Source organism: Apostichopus japonicus, chromosome 7, assembly GCF_037975245.1.
Source record: "Apostichopus japonicus isolate 1M-3 chromosome 7, ASM3797524v1, whole genome shotgun sequence".
In the NCBI taxonomy this organism is placed as follows: domain Eukaryota; kingdom Metazoa; phylum Echinodermata; class Holothuroidea; order Aspidochirotida; family Stichopodidae; genus Apostichopus; species Apostichopus japonicus.
Genome location: NC_092567.1, coordinates 20113333 through 20132150, shown reverse-complemented (window position 1 = coordinate 20132150; position 18818 = coordinate 20113333). Strand labels below are relative to the sequence as shown.

Sequence of the window (18818 nt, the reverse complement as noted above, 5' to 3'; positions counted from 1 at the left end):
AAAACGTTTAGGCTCACGACCGAGGATCTTCCATGATGAGGACTGAACCACGACCCACCCCATCAGAATCGATGCTCAAAAACTAATTTAATCAATCTCCTGTTTTCGTAGCTAACTATTTTGACGGTTGCAAAAAAACCTCGCGAACCATCGAAGTTTTGTGCGACCCACTGTTAAGTATACCGCCCACAGTTTGCGGACGGTCGCCTCATTACATTCCCTGCCTGGGCATTTCGGAGTAAATATATACTAAATACTATATAAAAATTATAACAAATATTTCTGAATAATACCTGAGAAGTGATTCGAAACACAATAAATTCAAACATGGAAACCGACGATGATGATGAAACTTATAACAAGAACCACAAAAATTAAAATCTGTTACGTAAAAAGAATAATAGATGCTACAGTCAAAACAAACTTATCCTCGGTGCAATTAATATTCATAATAAATATTATGCCTGTGATAATAAGATGCTATTGTGTGATAGACCATTTTGAAGGTTGTCAGTTTGTCACCAAAAATTTCGTCTGTCAAATTTCTGAAGGTTTTCAAAAGTACACAGTCACTTGCCTGATAAATGTTCTGGCCCTCTAAACTATTCCAAACATTCGGGTGTTTTAAATTCTCTGGCCGCAATGCGTCAACCGACCACCTGGGGTGAGTCGCTGGGGTAAGGGGGGGGGGGTAGAATTTGGAACTTGAGAAAACCTCGTAAAGTCTAGGCTATTGCTAACGTGGATATGAACTCTCAGTTATAAAAGGTAAGTCTTACGTGCAAACAATCAGCTGATAGAAAACCTATTCACGGGCCACTGTCGGCCACTGTCGGCCACTGTCGGCCACTGTAGTTTCTCTACACACCAATACATTTTTCAAAATTAATTGAACGTTTACAAAAGTGTCTCAGCTGCGGATGACTTTAAAGTTCAGAACATTTGATTAGTTGGTTTTATCCCTTTAAGAATAACACGATCCCTGAGAATTTTCTGAAAAGTAACCCGTATATAGTTTAGCTGATTATTTCCCTTGGAAAATGGTAACACGTGTATTCAAGATAATCAACCCTCTTACTAGTATTTTCTTCTAACTCTGTGATAACTACAGCAACTTTCCTACAGAGTTAAGTAAAGAAGGACAGGCCTAGTTACATCCGCTATGAAAGCATGGTAGGCTAACTGTTGATCATCTAGTCTTGAAGGGTTACGTACTTTTTGAGGCACAATACAATACATACGCCCTGGTATAATGATGCAACGAACTATATGGATATCTTTTTTGTGAGGCTCTGTCATGGCGCTGTAATGGAGGTCCCAAAACGACCACGATGTTACTTTATTCACTTTTTGTTTAGAATAATCTTCTGCTTGGTAATGAGCGGATTCTAAGGCTAGTACTGTTGGCAACAAGTATAAGACACGTCAGTCCAATATGTAAGAGCAAGGCCATGTGCCAAGTATAAATATTGCTTTCTACTTTGGTAAATTTAGTACTAAGTAATATTGACATCAGGCGATTTGTTTCCTGAAACTCGGTTATCGTCATGAATATCGAGTAATAAGAAAGAGCGAAAGGCATGTAAATATCACGATATGTGGCACCGGTAACCGTTTACTCGATGAACATTCCTCATTGGAATCTACAAAGTTTATACGGTTTTGCAAGCCCACGTAAACAGGAGAATGACTGGCTATATAATCGCTCATGGTAGATGTGTCCAAATCTCCTGCAATGGAAAGAAAAAGGATCAATAATTAATTACTTATTAGATAAATTAATAATTGACATTTTAACATCCGCATGCATTTGATTAACAGTATTGCAGGGGTATTGTTAAAGTACATTTAAGAAACGTCACCCAAGACAGAGCCTGGACACAAAAATCAAACAACTAGATCCACTCTCAACCCCAGCCACCCCATCCCCCACCCCTCCCCACCCCCCAACTACTTTATATCGAGATTGTAACAATGTGATCATGGAAAGGGAATATATACAAGACATAAAAACATACAAATAATCATTGGCCAAAAGGCCGAGGTGGTGCGTGGTTTGGTATAGGGTTAAAAACCATGAAAATGTAATTGAAAATATCCTATAACCACACATAGGCCTATTTATCATACTAAGTTACCATCCTTAATTACACGCAAATTGTTGCAAACGCAACAATTATTGGTCATTGTTGATTTGACTTAGCCTTATCAATGAATATATATTACCCTATTGGCTGTCAAATACCAAGCAATTCAGAGGTTAATTTTGTCGATTATACAATATTGTTAACACCCCATAGAACATACAACCATTTATCATCTTGCCTGTAAAACGCAGACAGTTATAAAGCGTGACAACGATTGGTTGTTTACCTGTGACATAGTTTGCTTTATGCATATTTATGACTTCGAAGCCGTCTCCTCCGCCAGCGACGTAATTGGTCGTTATGACTTTATACGTTTTATCCGGATCTAATGGTTCGTACTCCGGTATAGAACACGTAGTACAGATAACCTGAGCAGAAATCACTCGACTTCCTGGGTCATTGTCGAGGTTGTAAGTTACTGAAATACCTACACGAAATAAACCAGAAAGAAACCAATCATCTTGTTTTAGGTTCTATAGTATTTTGCAGAGAAAAAAATAATAACGATGACGATAATATTATTATTATTATTTATGATATTTTTATTTTTATAATAATGTGCAAAATTTCTTCTTCTTCTTTTTTGCTGTTTATTAATAGACCGGTATTTCGATAATATAAATATTCAAATTATTTTCATCCTAGATTCCACAACTGTTCTTTTCATTTCCTTATTTTTGGTATGTGTTTATTTTTGTTTCTATATGTTTTTGTTTATTCATATTTCTGACTTACCAGCATATTGTAAAAACTCCCCTGGATGTATCACAGGGTCATACCGGGCCACAGAATGCTCCAAAACCTCCAGTAGGTACCTCCCTTGTAACTCAAAGATGTCGTTAGTATTTCCAAACGGCAGTACACGAATGACGTCACCAACGGTAATTTGTCCTATCGGTTAATTGAATAACAAAACGATGAGCGGCGTATTTATTACAGTTCATGTATGGGAAACATATATATGTGTATGGACTATAGAGGATACCGTACAAAAATTACAGCAAGTGTCGGTAATTTTAGCGCCAGTTGCGGGACAAAAACCCCAACGTTTAGGACCTAATGTTATGAGTGTTTGCTGTTGGAATAGAAAATTGAACTAATAGGTTATATATATACAAATTTAAGCATTCAATATTTTCCTCATATAGCCGTTAACGATACAGGACGTTGACAATGTATCAAGTTGAAATATCTTTCTTGAGCGGTCAATCAGTACATTTGTCATAAACTGAAAACAAACAGGTTAAAACATATTAATTAAAAAGGTATAGCTACGGATGCTTATTGGCTCCATGTTACATCAATTCCTTTGAATTTGTATAAAGTACAGGAGCTTTAAAAGAATACAAATTAATTACCATTGGCATGGATTTGGGTGCAATTGAGTGCGTGGAGACGAGGGGCATTTATATATATATATATATATATATATATATATATATATATATATATATATATATATATATATATATATATATATATATATTTATATATATATATACATAAACATATACATATATGGTAAATAGGGGTAAGTGTTTCTAAAGTGATCGTGTATGGACCATAGAGGATACCGTACACAAATTACAGCAAGTGTCGGTAATTTTACAGCCAGTTGCGGGACAAAAGCCCCACAGTTGGGACCTAATGTTATGAGTTACTGTTGGAATAGAAAATTGACCTAACAGGTTATATATATACAAATTTAAGCATTCAATTTCCCCTCATATAATCGTTAACGAAACGTGACGCTGACTATGTATCATGTTGAAATATCCTTCTTGAGCTATCAATCAACACATTTGTCATAAATTAAGAACAAAGAGGTAAAAATGTGTTCATTAAAATGGTATGGCTACGGATGCGTATTGGCTCCATGTAACAAAAATTCTTTTGAATTTGTATAAATTACATGCGCTTTAGAAGAAGACAAATTAATTACCATTACCATCTATATATGTATATCTTATAAAACCCAACACGGTATTGTTAGAGAGAGCTATGATAACAGCCCAATGCACAATTTAAAGGTAGAACTATGGTAGAAGAGGAGGAAAGAGAGGAGGGGGTAGGGACGGTAGTAACATTTTTAGTTTACAGTTTCCCTCTCTGTTTCTCTCTCTTCCTCTCTTTTACCTCAATTAACGAAAATAAAACTGACTACGCGTCATATCGAACGTATAGTTGCAATGTTGCTCCTATATGTAACTATAACTAACCTTGTGATATAGTACTACGGATGCTTCCAGAGGGCATTATGGCTATACTGACGTCACTCCATGAAGTTTCATCTTGGTATTTGATGTGCTCCCATAGCATGGCGTCACACACCAGGTTACCAAGGTTACATTCTCTCTCTCGGCAAGTGAAGATGTCTCCCTGTAGTAGTACGTGCGTTTGACCTACGACCTCTTCAAACGAATCTTTCACAACCTCACCCATTTCTTCAACCTGGGCCAGGATCCCAGGATCTGATCAAAGACAAAAGTTTAATCGAAAACATATTTGAGACATGTTAATTATCATGATCGCTTTAACATGAGATCCAAGTCCCAGACCCCTCTATGGCCATTCGTGAGATCTCCTGCCCCTACAGCCGCAATTGATAGGTCCAATAAGGCATTTGCAGGCAGGTTTCTGAATAGGTAGCCTGCGGAGGATATATTTTTAACCATTGAGAAACGAACACCACACCCCTCCTCCTTTATCCACATCATCCTCTATGACTTCTGACCTCCACTTTCCCCGTGCCCAATCCTTATATGCCCCTAACAACCAATCCCATCCCCTTATCTTGCCGAATGATCCTATTAGTATATATGGTTCGAAGTATCAATTTCTCTCAATTCACCAATCAGTTTGTACGCTGACCCTCATAGGTTTCTACCTGTAATATATTAGTAGCTAGTGCCAACAACAAATAAAGTAGGTAAACAGATGACATTGTGAATTAAACAGAGGTTTTGACAGTCAATTCATCCAAAGAATAAAATCCCTATGAGAACTGAACCGTCTGTATAGATATGACCTTTCAGATATAGCGTTGACAACAGAGACTTTTTAAATTGTGTTACAAATATTTAACAAAAGTCTGTCTTACTAAACCAATATGTCATGCAGTTGTTTACTCTATATTTTAAACTGATAAGAACAAGGAACGCCATATCTCACCGTATCAAATTCTCAACTATACTTTAGTGTTAACAAAATCAATAGTTAACTTTCTGTAGGTTTATACGATTTTAATATGTAATTTATTCTTAAGTTTGACCATATCTATAAGTACGTATACTTAAGTGATTTGCACCCGGTCTGTTATATCACATTCTTAACAACGCAATTTGTTACTTCACCAGTGGCGAAAGAGTAAAAACAAGGAGAGATAAGAAGAAAAAAACGAGTATAAAAAGAAGTAAACCAAAACTTCTGAGTTTGTTGAATCAGCGTCAAATACAGACTTTAAAAAGCACTTTGATTGGCAGGACGTGTCTATAGGCCTACTTTGAGAGATGAAACTTCAACATTATAATTATAACAGCACCCCCTATTACCAACCCTTACACGAGGACTGTGTAATATCATGTATAAATCTACACACATATAAAGAAGGGGGTAAAAGAAGGAGTAAGCCATCTTAAGATGCCTATACTACGTCATGCACAAAGTATATACATTTGTAGATATGATATGACCTTCATTGGTTTGACTAGTTAATTAAGATTGATTCATCAACTAATGAAATTAAAAAAAATCATTTCGTTTATGAGTTGTTTCATTGCATATGACATTTTTAAATATTGATATGAAAATGTCTTGGTTATGAATGGTAGCCCCTGTAATCAAATGCTGTAATCATCAATCAATCCACACGTGATGGGGAAAAAATCTAGGGGAGGGCGTTCTTATATTTTTTACCAAATTGCAGTCTTATTTTGGGTATATTTAGTATAAGTCTGATAGAATCGTTGACCGAACTCTAAAAGCTACTTTTAAGCTATATATTTGCCATGTCGTTTCAGACTGGATCATATAACTGAACAAATGTAACTAACTAGAGCCTTGATATCAAAAAGGGGGTGGTGGTGGGGGGGGGGGAGGCTGATGTAATCATGCTAGTGAGTTTCACGTGCAGAGAGTCGGTATGCTACGGCTAATTCATCACCACTTAACATTTGTCTGTGGTCCCACATTCCCCTCCCCAACACCATCTCCGTCTGGTCGTCGAATACTTCTATGACGGCCCTAGGGATGCACTGCTCAAGCCCTACCAAATTTCTGTAAAAAATCTGTAAATAAATATATGCATTGTGCATGATACGCATTTTTTAAGCGTGCCAGAATCACCTCACTCAGCACTATAACTTGTTCACTTATATTTTTTACTCGTTTGTTTTTACCTTCTTCGACTTTCGCATCCAAAATATCCGGGTTACCATCCCAGCGAGTAATCCGTCCATTCTCGTCAAACTCTACGACTAAATGACCCAAGTATTTGCCGAGGCTGCCATCTTGAACTACCAAGACGTTTATGGAGGGGTCGTAATCGGGGTTTATGACGATGGGGTATTCGTCATAAACAGGAGTTGTCTCTCCTTCGGGAACAGCACCTGGCAATTTATGAAAATCATTAAAGTCAAAAGTTTCCATATATTCTAACCAACATATCACTTTAATTAATATTTTAATAGTGATTTATTAATAAAAACAATTTTGCTCATCTTTTTGCTATACAGAAATAGTTATAGGCTTTTAAACATATATAACGTCTCTCTCTTGGATGATATTAATTCTGAAAGCAAATATTATATTAATCCTAAGGACAAAAGAAACCAAACAACCCGTACATAATTGGAAGTATTTTACTATTTGTAGGAACCATTCACCAAATGCTAGCGCATGGGCACGCAAACCAAAGTATATATATATATATATATGGTAAACAGGTGTATGTGTTTATAAAGTTATCGTATATGGACCATAGAGGATACCGTATACAAATTACTGCAAGTTTTGGGAATTTTACAGCCAGTTACGGGACAAAAATTCCAACGTTTAGGACCTAATGTTATGAGTTACTGTTGGAAAAGAAAATTGACCTAACAGCTTATATATATACAAATTAAAGCATTCAATTTCTCCTCATATAATCATCCAAGAAACGTGTCGTTGAAAATGTATCATAATGAAATATTCTTCTTGAGCTATCAATCAACATATTTGTCATAAATTGAGAACAAAGAGGTAATAATGTGTTAAGTAATTTGGTATGGCTACGGATGCGTATTAGCTCCATGTTACATAAATTGGTTTGTAATTTGTTTAAAATGCAGGATTTTTAGAAGAAGACAAATTAATTACTATTGGCATGGATCTGGGTTGGGTTCTTTTTAGTGCGTGGAGACGGGGTAAATATATATATATATATATATATATATATATATATATATAGATCTATTTATACATATATAAATAGATATATATATATATATATATATATATATATATAATCGAAATCGTAGTGAATTGGAACAGTGAAAAAACTTCCAACCTCCACCGGGATTCGAACCCGGGCCTCCTTTATATATACCAGTACTCACCAGTGTATAGAAATGTATCACTGTGTCCACCAACTACTACATCCACACCCCGGACTTTCCTAGCTATTTCTAGGTCAATGTCTATACCAGAGTGACCCAATGCTATGATGATTGTGACGTCACTAGCTAGAAGAATATCCACTTCCGCTTGGATCGCATCTACTTCCGGTAAGAAGATTAGGTCACCTAATGTAGAGATGAAATGATTTAGAAACACCAAGAAAAAGAAAGATTCGGTCCCCTCAATATTCAATGCGATACTTCATCTTGCTACATGACCTCAGACTGTCAGTTTGGTTACGATACACTTTTTGGTGGAATAGCCTACACTTCAAACAAGGCCACACAAAGACGGAGTACAGACGCGGATCCAGGGTGATTGTGTGGGTTGTAACCACCCCCACCTCACCCCCAATTTGTCAACTTACACAAGAAAAATTAAAAATAGGTTTTAGCACAACCTTGTGCGTGCAGGCCCATTTATATAATAACTTTATAGCCTAGATATGCCTCAGAATACATACTTTCACTTCGTATCTAATTGCTATTATCACTAAATTTATCCAACAACAATATCTGGCTACAAACATTGATATCATTAACACATTCATCACGTTGTTTCAGTTCGACGACGCGTATATAACAAGAATAATATTGTGTGTACCGGATGTAACTATGGGTTTCTTAAAAATACATATATTTATAAATAATTGTTTGTTTTTAATAGTCGAAGTTTCAAAAACTCAATATACGTGAAGAATAAACAAAATTCACTCCAAATGCTGATCCAGGCATTGGTTACAGGTCGGGTGCATTACACAACCAGGGAAACCACATACATTGCTTACACTTTCATATGCATTTATGTACAACACTCTCATGGCCTAAACTTGCAATAAATTTGGTCGAAGGGCAAGGCTTAGAGTCGGAATCGTGTCGGACTTTCGGTTTTAACGACAGATGTCGGCAAGGATCGGGTAATTTGGGAATTAACCTCACCATAATATTTCTGTTTTCTTTAGGTTAAACCACATATTGTAATAATTTCCACACAAAAAAATGACAACATATTTTGAAAGCAATAGGAGGGGTTGAGATGAGGGTTTACTTTGGTTTATTTACATCTCAACCTGGGGTGTCCCCATAACAAGCAAACAGACAAACAGACAATTATACAAACAGACAAATCAAACAAGGAGACATTTACCTGTCGGTGAAATTCTGTCGGTTTTACTGTAAATATAACCCACTATTCCAACAGTTTCTCCACCTAATTCCAACGTTATCGATTTATAATACGTATCCTTTAGTGTTGGTTCTTTGGAGTCGTCGATGTTAGATGCTAACACGGGAAATGAGACGTTACTAAGGAATGGAAGGAGGCCCTCTATTTCCAAGTCAAATTCGTGGTTTCCTAGAGCCTGCGTTGGTATAAACAAGGATAAAAACAGAATCAATCAAAAAAACAATAAAACAATAAATCAATAAAACAATTAAGGATATGATATCAACAAAGTGAGCTGAATGTTTATAAGTTATTTTAGTAAATTCTTTGTTTTTCACAAAATACCATTAAGGATCGGATGTACTGGCGAGACGGTATAATCAGGTGTGAAACTATATAATGCTACATTGGCGCGCAATAGTTGAGTGATATAGATACCATTAATTCACGTGAACTTCGACCCCAGACAATGATCGAACAAAACTATATAACCACTCATTTTTACCCAAAACTTTGACTGGATAAGTTTCCTTATAAACACGTATAGCAGTCATGAACACGACCTACATATTCATATTTCAAATTTATGTTTATGAGGGTTATCAAGTGAATGATTTATAACCGGGCTTAAACAAAGATCTAGATGTTCCTTTATTTAACATGTTATGACATTTTCAACATGAAAGTAATTGATAAAAATGATAAATGTGTCTTTCTCACGTTCGTTTCACTGTTTCTTACAGAGGAGGAGGGGGGGGGGGGCATATCATGTCATATGCCATTTACATATATCTGTCATTTCTCGAAAATTTGATACGAAAGCGGTGTTACACCTACTATGAAAGTAGGTCGGTCGGACTATACGTTCATGCTTACGATACGCGTTCCACAATAAATTGACAACAACATGACATGTTTTTGCTCCTGTTTAACTTTACAATTGAACAATGATTCCTTTTATTTAACTTCAGAGATATAATATTTTAAAACGATTCGAAAATAAAATAAAAATGTGTTTGTTAAACTTTAGTAACCCAAAACACATAATAATATATCAGATTTCGAATTCTTGATTTAATATAATACTAAAATGTTTTCACGTTATTTTGCCATTCTTTTATATATATATATATATATATATATATATATATATATATATATATATATATATATATATATATATATATATATATATATATATATATATATATATATATATATATATATATATATATATATATATATATATATATATATATATATATATATATATATATATATATATATATATATATATATATATATATATATATATATATATATATATATATATATATATATATATATATATATATATATATATATATATATATATATATATATATATATATATATATATATATATATGCCTACAGTGGAATTACGATCTTCCTTACCGGTTTCGAACCTCTGGACATACAATCAGCGTCCATAGCCTAGTGGTTAGGGTGTCCGCGTACAGAGCGGGAGGCCCGTGGTTCGAATCCCGGTGGAGGCTGAAAGTTTTTTCACTGTTCTTGATTTTCCAACTCATTACGATTTTCATTTATATATATATATATATATATATATATATAACAATTATATATAATAATAACATTATTAACTCAATTCAAGGAATATCGGTGATTAGTAATGCGTAAAATTGTAGGTTACCATGCGCCGGTCAATTTGTAGGTAGGTCTAAATCTTTTCCCTAATGTATTCTGCTACTGTTAACGATGCTAAAATAACTTTAACCACTCACATGCATGAGTATATATGGATGAAAATGACAGTGATAGCTGTTAAAACTAACGGGAACTGCGTAAAATCGGTAACATTTTTACAGCATATATAAATAAAAAAATAAATAAAAAAAATGATTTTCATGATAAGGGCTAGACCACGCCTAGATGTGAGTTTAGTAATGAATATGCAACACTAAACAGCGACGGAGTCACCGGTGTAACACATACATGATATTCAAGTTTTAGTTTTAGATTCAAAATTTGAGTTAAAATGTTAAATTGGAAGGCCACCCGACATGATGATGTAATCCATAAGCCCTTGCGGGCTTCTCCCACATCCGTGGGCTGTATTTATCTATTTACCTCCGTCAGCAGTATTCCGTACTGACAAGGTATGCATACTGCATACATATAGTACACGCTAATCCTGTTAGATAGTATAGTTGTATATTCTCCTCTCTGCGTTAGGTTTAATCACCGGACAAACTATTTTCATATCATAGGACTTTAGAAGTGAGATTTTTGTAAATTATGTGAGAATTTTGTGAATTAAATATACAATAAAGATGATAAGTCAGCTTTCCTTCGATCAGCTTCATTGAACGTCAGTTAGAACTTTAGCTAACTGTTACTGTTATAGTTTATAGGCATACTAGCAAGGGCGTAGGAACCGGGGGGCTGGGGGGCGCCATCCCCCCAGTGAAAAATATGGGGGCGGAAGTATCATTCCGCCCCCCCCCCCCCCCGCTTCGCAAGTCAGAAAACCCCTTTTTCATTTCTCAATAAATGATAACAAAATTCGTCATTTTACTCAGAACATTTTGGCAGAAAAAAAATCTCATTTGGAGCACCAAATTGCATCTAAGGCCAGGTGAAAATGCAAAATTATTTACAAAATGGAGTGGGTGTTGAAGTGTGCTATATTGCATCAAATTGCATCTGAGGCCACCTGGAAATGAAAAAAAAAATCCAGGGGGACACCCCCTCCCCTTAGACCCCTCCCCCAGGCCGGCCATCAGTCTTCAGCCCCCCCCCCCACTCAAAAGTACCTTCCTACGCCACTGCATACTAGTACTAGAGGTAGAAGCCTAGGTCTTAGTATAACATTAGCCTAGTCAGAGACCTAGTTCTGATAAAGTAACGCTATTAGGCTTATAATCAGAGAGACATTGTGAACATGATCGAAGGTCTGTGATACCAAGTGTATAGTATTATGAGTGACCATATAGGCTATGTTTTGCACACTTATTACTGTTGTTACTATAGCATCGTCGGCCAGCTGTTCTTCGAGCAAGGAGAGCTTCGTTGGCTTGTTAAAATCAAGTGTTCTTGACTTATAGTTTTTTAAAAAAGACGCTCTAGTTAAGTCAAACATTTTGTCATCATCAAAACAGTGTAACTGACTCTATATAATCTTTCCTTATAAAGCAACTTCAATAAGGGGTATCCGACAGACTTGTTTAAAATAGATCATTACACATTATTATTATTATTATTATTATTACATACAACGTAAATATCCTTTGAAATGCAGTGCATATTTGGTTCTCATTGTAGTAGCCTATGTATTTAACCTTATAACATTTATCATACACGCAGACATATCATGTAAAACTCATTTCATAATTGTTAACACCTTTATGATTATTATTGTTAATATATGATGGAGGTATTGAATAGTTCCTTTCAAGTGTCGTATTCTTACCGATTATTCACTCCAGAATCAGTTTTAAATGAGATTAACAGACAGGGATATTGCCATAAGTAGGAAAAGCTGTCGTTAAAATCCGTGTTAATAATCGATTAGCAACATGAAACTATTAAAATGGATATCCTGGGCAAAAGCCAACGAGGGTCTCGTTGCTACAACATAGTGGGTTGTTTCTTACATACTATTGTATGAACCTTACATTCATTGCCGGCATACGTACCGGTAGTGGTAAAATAATGCCATGGCATGACAAGGACTATATGTGTTTTAAGATCACCAAGGTCGACATACGGAATGAGTTTTGGAATCAAAGATAGCATACAATGTCATTTGTTTCTTGGAGGTGTGATGGGGAGGGAGGTAGGGGTGGTAGAACTTGTGCATGGTACTTAGTTATTGATGCGGGATTACATATATGATACATATACTTGATATTGGACAAGTGTGACATTAAACCAAGCTGACCGAAGCCTTTAATGACCATGTTTATAAAAAAAAATCCCGATATACTTGACCTGTATGTATAGGCCTATAAATAGACTGTATCACGAACCCTTCGCTTTAACAACTCTTATTACTTTTAGTCAAACTTACTTTCGATTGAAAGTTTTACTTTGTTTTATAACGTCATAGTAGATGAAGGTCTCTAAATAGCGAGCTATTCCTGAAGCACTTCATTTACATATCGTGCCTCTTAAGGTTCTATTTCGGAACCATTTTACATATGGTCATAATAATCTTCCACACCTAAAACGCTGCCCTTACCACTCCCTCCACCTCTTCCCCATCTCCCATCCCCCATCCCTCTAGCCGTGGTGTCTATAAGGATTACCATATGTTTGAGGTCCCATCCCTCCCACCCGACCCACGCCCACCCCCACCCCGCCCGCCCCATTAATCTATTTTGCTACATACAGCATCTACTTGTAATTTATCATGACACACAGTTCAATGACCATAGAATTCAGTTCACAAACTATTGAGCCTGCTTGGCTCTACTATCGTGTGAGGTGGTTTACCTCCATGTATATTGTCACTATCACAGGAAGTGGTGAAATATCTAATGCATGAATTTGTCTTTATTTGGGCTTGACTTAGTTTGGCAACGGGAAAAATCAAAGTACGTGTGATGTCCTATATTAATAATGGCGGCATGTGGGAAATTATGAAGATTATGAAGACGAATATGAGAATAGTTAAGATGAAAACAGGTTCGTAAAGATAATCATGTGTTATATCAGTTCAAATTCAGAACAAACAGGAAAGATAGATTATTTTGTTTTGTTCAATTATAGGTCATTTGTATTGGAATCAAAACATTCTAAAAATAAAGAAGATCAAAATTGTCAGCATTTTCCAAACTTTAAAGAAGGCACAAACCCAATCACCATCATTGTCTTATAATGTGATAGAGATATGCTATCATGAACAAAGGCTTTCCCAAACAGCTAACTTAGATATAACTCTCTTTCCATTGAGTGGATACCACAGATTTCATGTTCCTTCAAACACAAGGCCGAAGACTTGATCAAGTCTAAATATGACGTCATCGAGCCACATGTGAATAATTATTGTTTTAATTATTACAATTTTTGCTGTAATGGAGATGGCTTTTACAAATTATTTATTTTTTAATTATCAAAATATTTACTTTTTTCCGTAATGGAGATGTTTTTTTTAAAACAAATGATGACTCTAAATTAATGAACCTCTTAACATGACCTAATGATGACAATGGTTTCAGTGTTGACACTGTTAACATCCTACCGTGATAATGTATCAAGAAAACGAACGAGAAATATGGGTTTCGGATCCTATATAGAGGCACTATGACATCACAGATTTATGAAATATCGACAGCTACCATATATATAACTCAACATGCAGACACTATATATATAATATCTATTTAAAGTAGTTTTTTTTTTGAAGTCATTTTCATAACCTTTAGTCCTTAGCTATTCGATTCTCAGGAGAGGATCCTGGGGGAGGGTTACACTTTTTTAAACAGCCCCTCCTACTCCCCCCACCCACACACACACACATAAAAATAGAATCAGTAGTACTACAACCTTGTATGGTGACCGAATTTTTACCCTATACGTATTACCTCTGAATGTCTAACTTTTTTCGGAGGTTGGGGAGGACCAACAGACCGCCGCTCCGCCCGCCTTACATCGGAGACGGTCTCAACGACCCCAGGGCCCTGCACCTCCTTATGCTTGTATATATTCTTCTTTTTTTTTGTCAAGAATATATTTTCCTCTGAACTATCCTTTTAGCCATCACCGATGGACAAAATGTACCAGGATGTATATTAATTTTTTTGAACTTTAATATTAATATGAGTAATAGCATATTGTTAGGTTTGACAAAATTGTTGACAAAAAAGGCGAGAAAAATATTCTTAAAGCTTTTTTATCCTGTTCCAAAAATGTATCGAATCAAATGATAATTAATCTAACCATGAATTGAAGAAAAGAATATATTTCCGCTTCTGATTCTTATATGCAAATTAAGCTTCACCTTCGCGCATTTATCTTATATATTGTAGACTTATATATGGCAAGAGTCCCATTGACGAGACTGCAGGTAGTGTCCTGAAAAGCAAACTTGTCTTTTCTCTCCCTTTCTCGCTCCACCTCTGCCCACCTCTCCCCCCCCCTCCCCACCCCTCGCTCACCCTGTTTTAACAGGCAGAATAAAAATAAAAACAAAACAAAGGTATAGCTTTATTGTGCTTGTCCGTTGGCCCATAAACAACAACACAAGCAACAAACACCCGCTTTTGCTATTTATAACGGCTATCAATATTATATCGATGAAAAGTGCTACTTCTAAGGCATATATCCTGTATATAATTCAGCGATAATGAAAGATTATAAAGTGAACTATTTACTTACCATCGCATCGTACCCCAATTCATTCATAAAATGTGACGTAGCTGTTCCTTGGAAATGATAAAACCATAATGTGCCTTGAAACTGATCCCCAGCATCTAACAGCAGTACATTTTCGTCCGAATCTCTGACTTGTTGGATCTTAGTAAACCTTCTCGCTACCCCTCCGAAACAGTACCCGCCAGCGGCATCTTCCTCGCTACAAGAGACACCGTATCTGTCAAACTGTTCGAAGCGAGCATGAACGTCGTTTGTGTGAAGGATCGTCATATCGTAGGCGTTACATTTTGTCAGTATGACTACTGCCAATAACGTTAATCTCAGTATCACATGCTGCATCGTGTTCACGGTTAATACGCGCACACACAGCGGGTTGCTTCGTACGTATATATCTATCTCTAAATCAATGTTTTATAAACACTATACCATATGCCTCCTTTCGCCTTCACTTTTTCTGGGCCAATTCCGTCACTCCGACACGGCGCTATAATGTAATGATAACTGTGTATATGTTATTGTATATATAATGTCTACCTGTAGCGAACTGTATATGTCAGTCTGTCCATGTAGGGTCATGTATCTTCACCGTTTAATTATTATGACCAAGTTTTCATTTCAGTACTCTTCTTTTTTATTCTCTTTTTTTTTGTGTCCTCCCCGCGATTTTTGCACCTGCCTGCTTAATCCGTTCTCAGCAGAACTTCGTGGGATTCCTTTCCACCTAAACAAGAAACTTCAAAATCCGGTCGTAATCTCTCTGTAAAGAAGAAGATGAAGAAAAAACAAACCATTTTATAATTTCTGCATTTAAGAGGCGTATTCATGAACTTTGATTAAATTATTGCAACAAATGTTCACATCATGATTTCACATCCGACTTATATATTAATACGGGAAATGCTCCCGATAAAGAAAAAAAAAATACTAAGTTCTGCCAACTGACTGTTGGTAAGATAACTATATCTTTGTTTGGCTAATTTAGCATTTACGACGTAGAATAAAAAAATTCTTTCCTTAATGAGATGGGAAAAAAAATATTTTTCCATATGTTTTTTTTGCAAAAATTGAATAAGGAGTTTATATAAATCCGCAAGTTGACCTATAGATATTATATACTTTTTCTTTGTAAATCTTATAGGCCTAGTTTTTAAAACAAAATTATAGAAACATTTATAATACAAAACAAATATTATTTTATATTAACAAATATATATATGTAGGCTATTTTAAATAAGTGTAAAAATAATTAATATTTAATTAATTTAATTAAAATTAATTCTTAAAGAAGACAAAACAAAACAAAATATTTGTAAATTCAGTATAAGTACGTACTGTAAAAGCGAATTGGGTATTTCTTTTCGCGTGTGATGACTTACTTAACCGGTCCGCTGCTAGAGACCTCGAAGTGTGAACTAGAGCTATCAAGTGTTGAAACGGCTATTCATGATAAAAGCTTAAATAATCTTTACGAGTTTGCGCATTAACTGATGAACTCTGTACTGGCAGAGATACCGTACAGATAATTATTCCAATGATAAACACAATACATTCAAACGGTACTTCTTATAAGAAACGTCACATATAAGATAAATAAGCCTGCCGGTACGAAAACGAATTAACTGATCCGCTCTCAAACCCATGCAGTTCAGGCTGTCACCGTGTGATAATGACGATGTTACGTCAACATTATGTGAATCACGGGGTCTCTTGGAATCTTGGAAAAAGATACTACAAAATGATCTTAGCCAAATTGACGGGAAGCAACATATAAAACTGTATAAATGAATTGATGGTGTAAATGCTACGTTTTCAAGCAAAACAAATAGTTCGCATTTTCTGTTGTTATCAATACAAAACAAAGCAAGAAGTATAGATCAACACCAACACAAAAGGTATCTGAAAACATTCATGGCGAGCATATTAACTAATTAAAGTAACATTTAGTTATCTTATTCTTCAACGTAGATTTGCTACAAGGGTGTTTTAAATGATCAGGAATACTATTCCAACATTTTGGTCCGGTATAAACAATACTGTGGTGAGAAAATGTGTAATGATAAAAGGGTATTGACATATTTAGAGATGAACTGGTTGGATAACAATGAGAAGGGATCGTTTACAATACATTTTCATTTTTTTTTTAAATTTAATTTCTTTTTTTAGATACTTGGTTAAATGGAAAGAGGGCTATAATGCTCTACCCTAATAGGACCCCTTCTTAAAAATTAATATAACAAGAACCCTTTTTTCTGAAATATTTGGAACATTGCATTATATAAACGTCAAACCTAAATAATATACAGGAAAGTGGTTTACACACACAAACAAACGCATATATATATATATATATATATATATATCACAAAGTCAAAATTATCACAAACGTCCAAACGTTAACGGTAATTAAATCTCTCTTAAAAGAACAACTAATAAGAAAATATTCGGTTTCGGTCACTTCACAGCAAGGGTAAAATTCTTTATACGCGTAATGGAATCACGTATTTACGTAATTATATAGGCTATAGAGTTTCTTTACGCGTTCAAGTACTCATACGATTACATCAACTCACGCACCCTTTGACCTCCATCCATCCACCCATCCACTCACCCTCCGACCCCATCCACGCATACCCTTAGCTCCCCTATGGTCATTTTCACAACGTGCAGTCCTGCATATAATACATCGTGCGTCAAAATTGTCGAACTTTTCGCTTTTTGAAGCCTTTTCTACAAAAGTTGATTTCGGTTAATACAAAAAGAAAAAATCATATTTAATCGATGGTTACGTTTAATATCTGTTTTAATCTTTATCAATAGAACAGAGGCGTCAAGATCCAAGTCTGGCCCCGGAAAAATGAATAGCCCAAGCCCCTTTTCTACACTCTTTATTTTTCATTAAAGTATATTGAGAAAATGAGAATACGCCATTGGTTATACCACATTTTCCCGGGCCGCACCATATTTTCTGGTCCCCTAACTGACCCCTCCCCCCGGTCCCCATCCTATACCGTCGTCAGGCCTGTGCAAGATAGTGGACCTGGCCCATATTACCGAGTACCCTCAACCTTTCAAATCTCTGCCAATTATTTTCTAAAATCTTGGGAATCTAATGTGAAATAAGGATGTAATTCTTTTTTCATGCCCTTGTTTTTTTTCAATAATTGCTTCCGAATCAGTAAATTTATCTATTCCATGTCTGCCGGGGAACGTATTTTCATGAACGGTTTTAAATAAATGAGGTCAACTAATTGAGCCAATGGGAAACGGAATTAGACCGATAGGAAACGAGGACCATTTGGATAGTCTGATAGGAAATAATGGGAAAACATGTTGAATGTAAGACTAGATATATATGATTTAACAATTTAAGGTAAATACATGTATACATAAAGTCTGTTCAAAGTATCTCTTTCGAGATCCGGCTTTAGGAATCACAAATGACTTTCGAGTTGGTTAGCATCATGTTTGA

The 18818-nt window shown here is 35.5% G+C and overlaps 1 protein-coding gene across 1 annotated transcript; it reads right to left on the bottom strand.

Moving 5' to 3' along the window:
* Positions 1-424: 424 nt before the first annotated feature.
* LOC139969654 (5'-nucleotidase-like) lies at positions 425-16835 on the bottom strand. The gene is made up of 9 exons (XM_071974792.1): positions 16682-16835; positions 15353-16106; positions 8952-9165; positions 7745-7930; positions 6545-6754; positions 4367-4618; positions 2883-3038; positions 2374-2574; positions 425-1730 (listed from the first exon to the last, which is right to left on the bottom strand). The coding sequence occupies exons 2-9, from the start codon at positions 15686-15688 to the stop codon at positions 1546-1548; spliced, it is 1740 nt and encodes a 579-aa protein (XP_071830893.1). The 5' UTR covers positions 15689-16106; positions 16682-16835; the 3' UTR covers positions 425-1545.
* Between the last annotated feature and the right edge of the window lie 1983 nt (positions 16836-18818).

Excerpts from the sequence above, each read along its gene's own strand:
- LOC139969654 (XM_071974792.1), bottom strand. The coding sequence starts at position 15,688 with ATGCAGCATGTGATACTGAGATTAACGTTATTGGCAGTAGTCATACTG. Across the intron at positions 9,166-15,352 it reads AATTGGGGTACGATGCGATG|GCTCTAGGAAACCACGAATT; the intron begins GTAAGTAAATAG and ends ATACCAACGCAG. Across the intron at positions 4,619-6,544 it reads GGATGCGAAAGTCGAAGAAG|ATCCTGGGATCCTGGCCCAG; the intron begins GTAAAAACAAAC and ends GTCTTTGATCAG.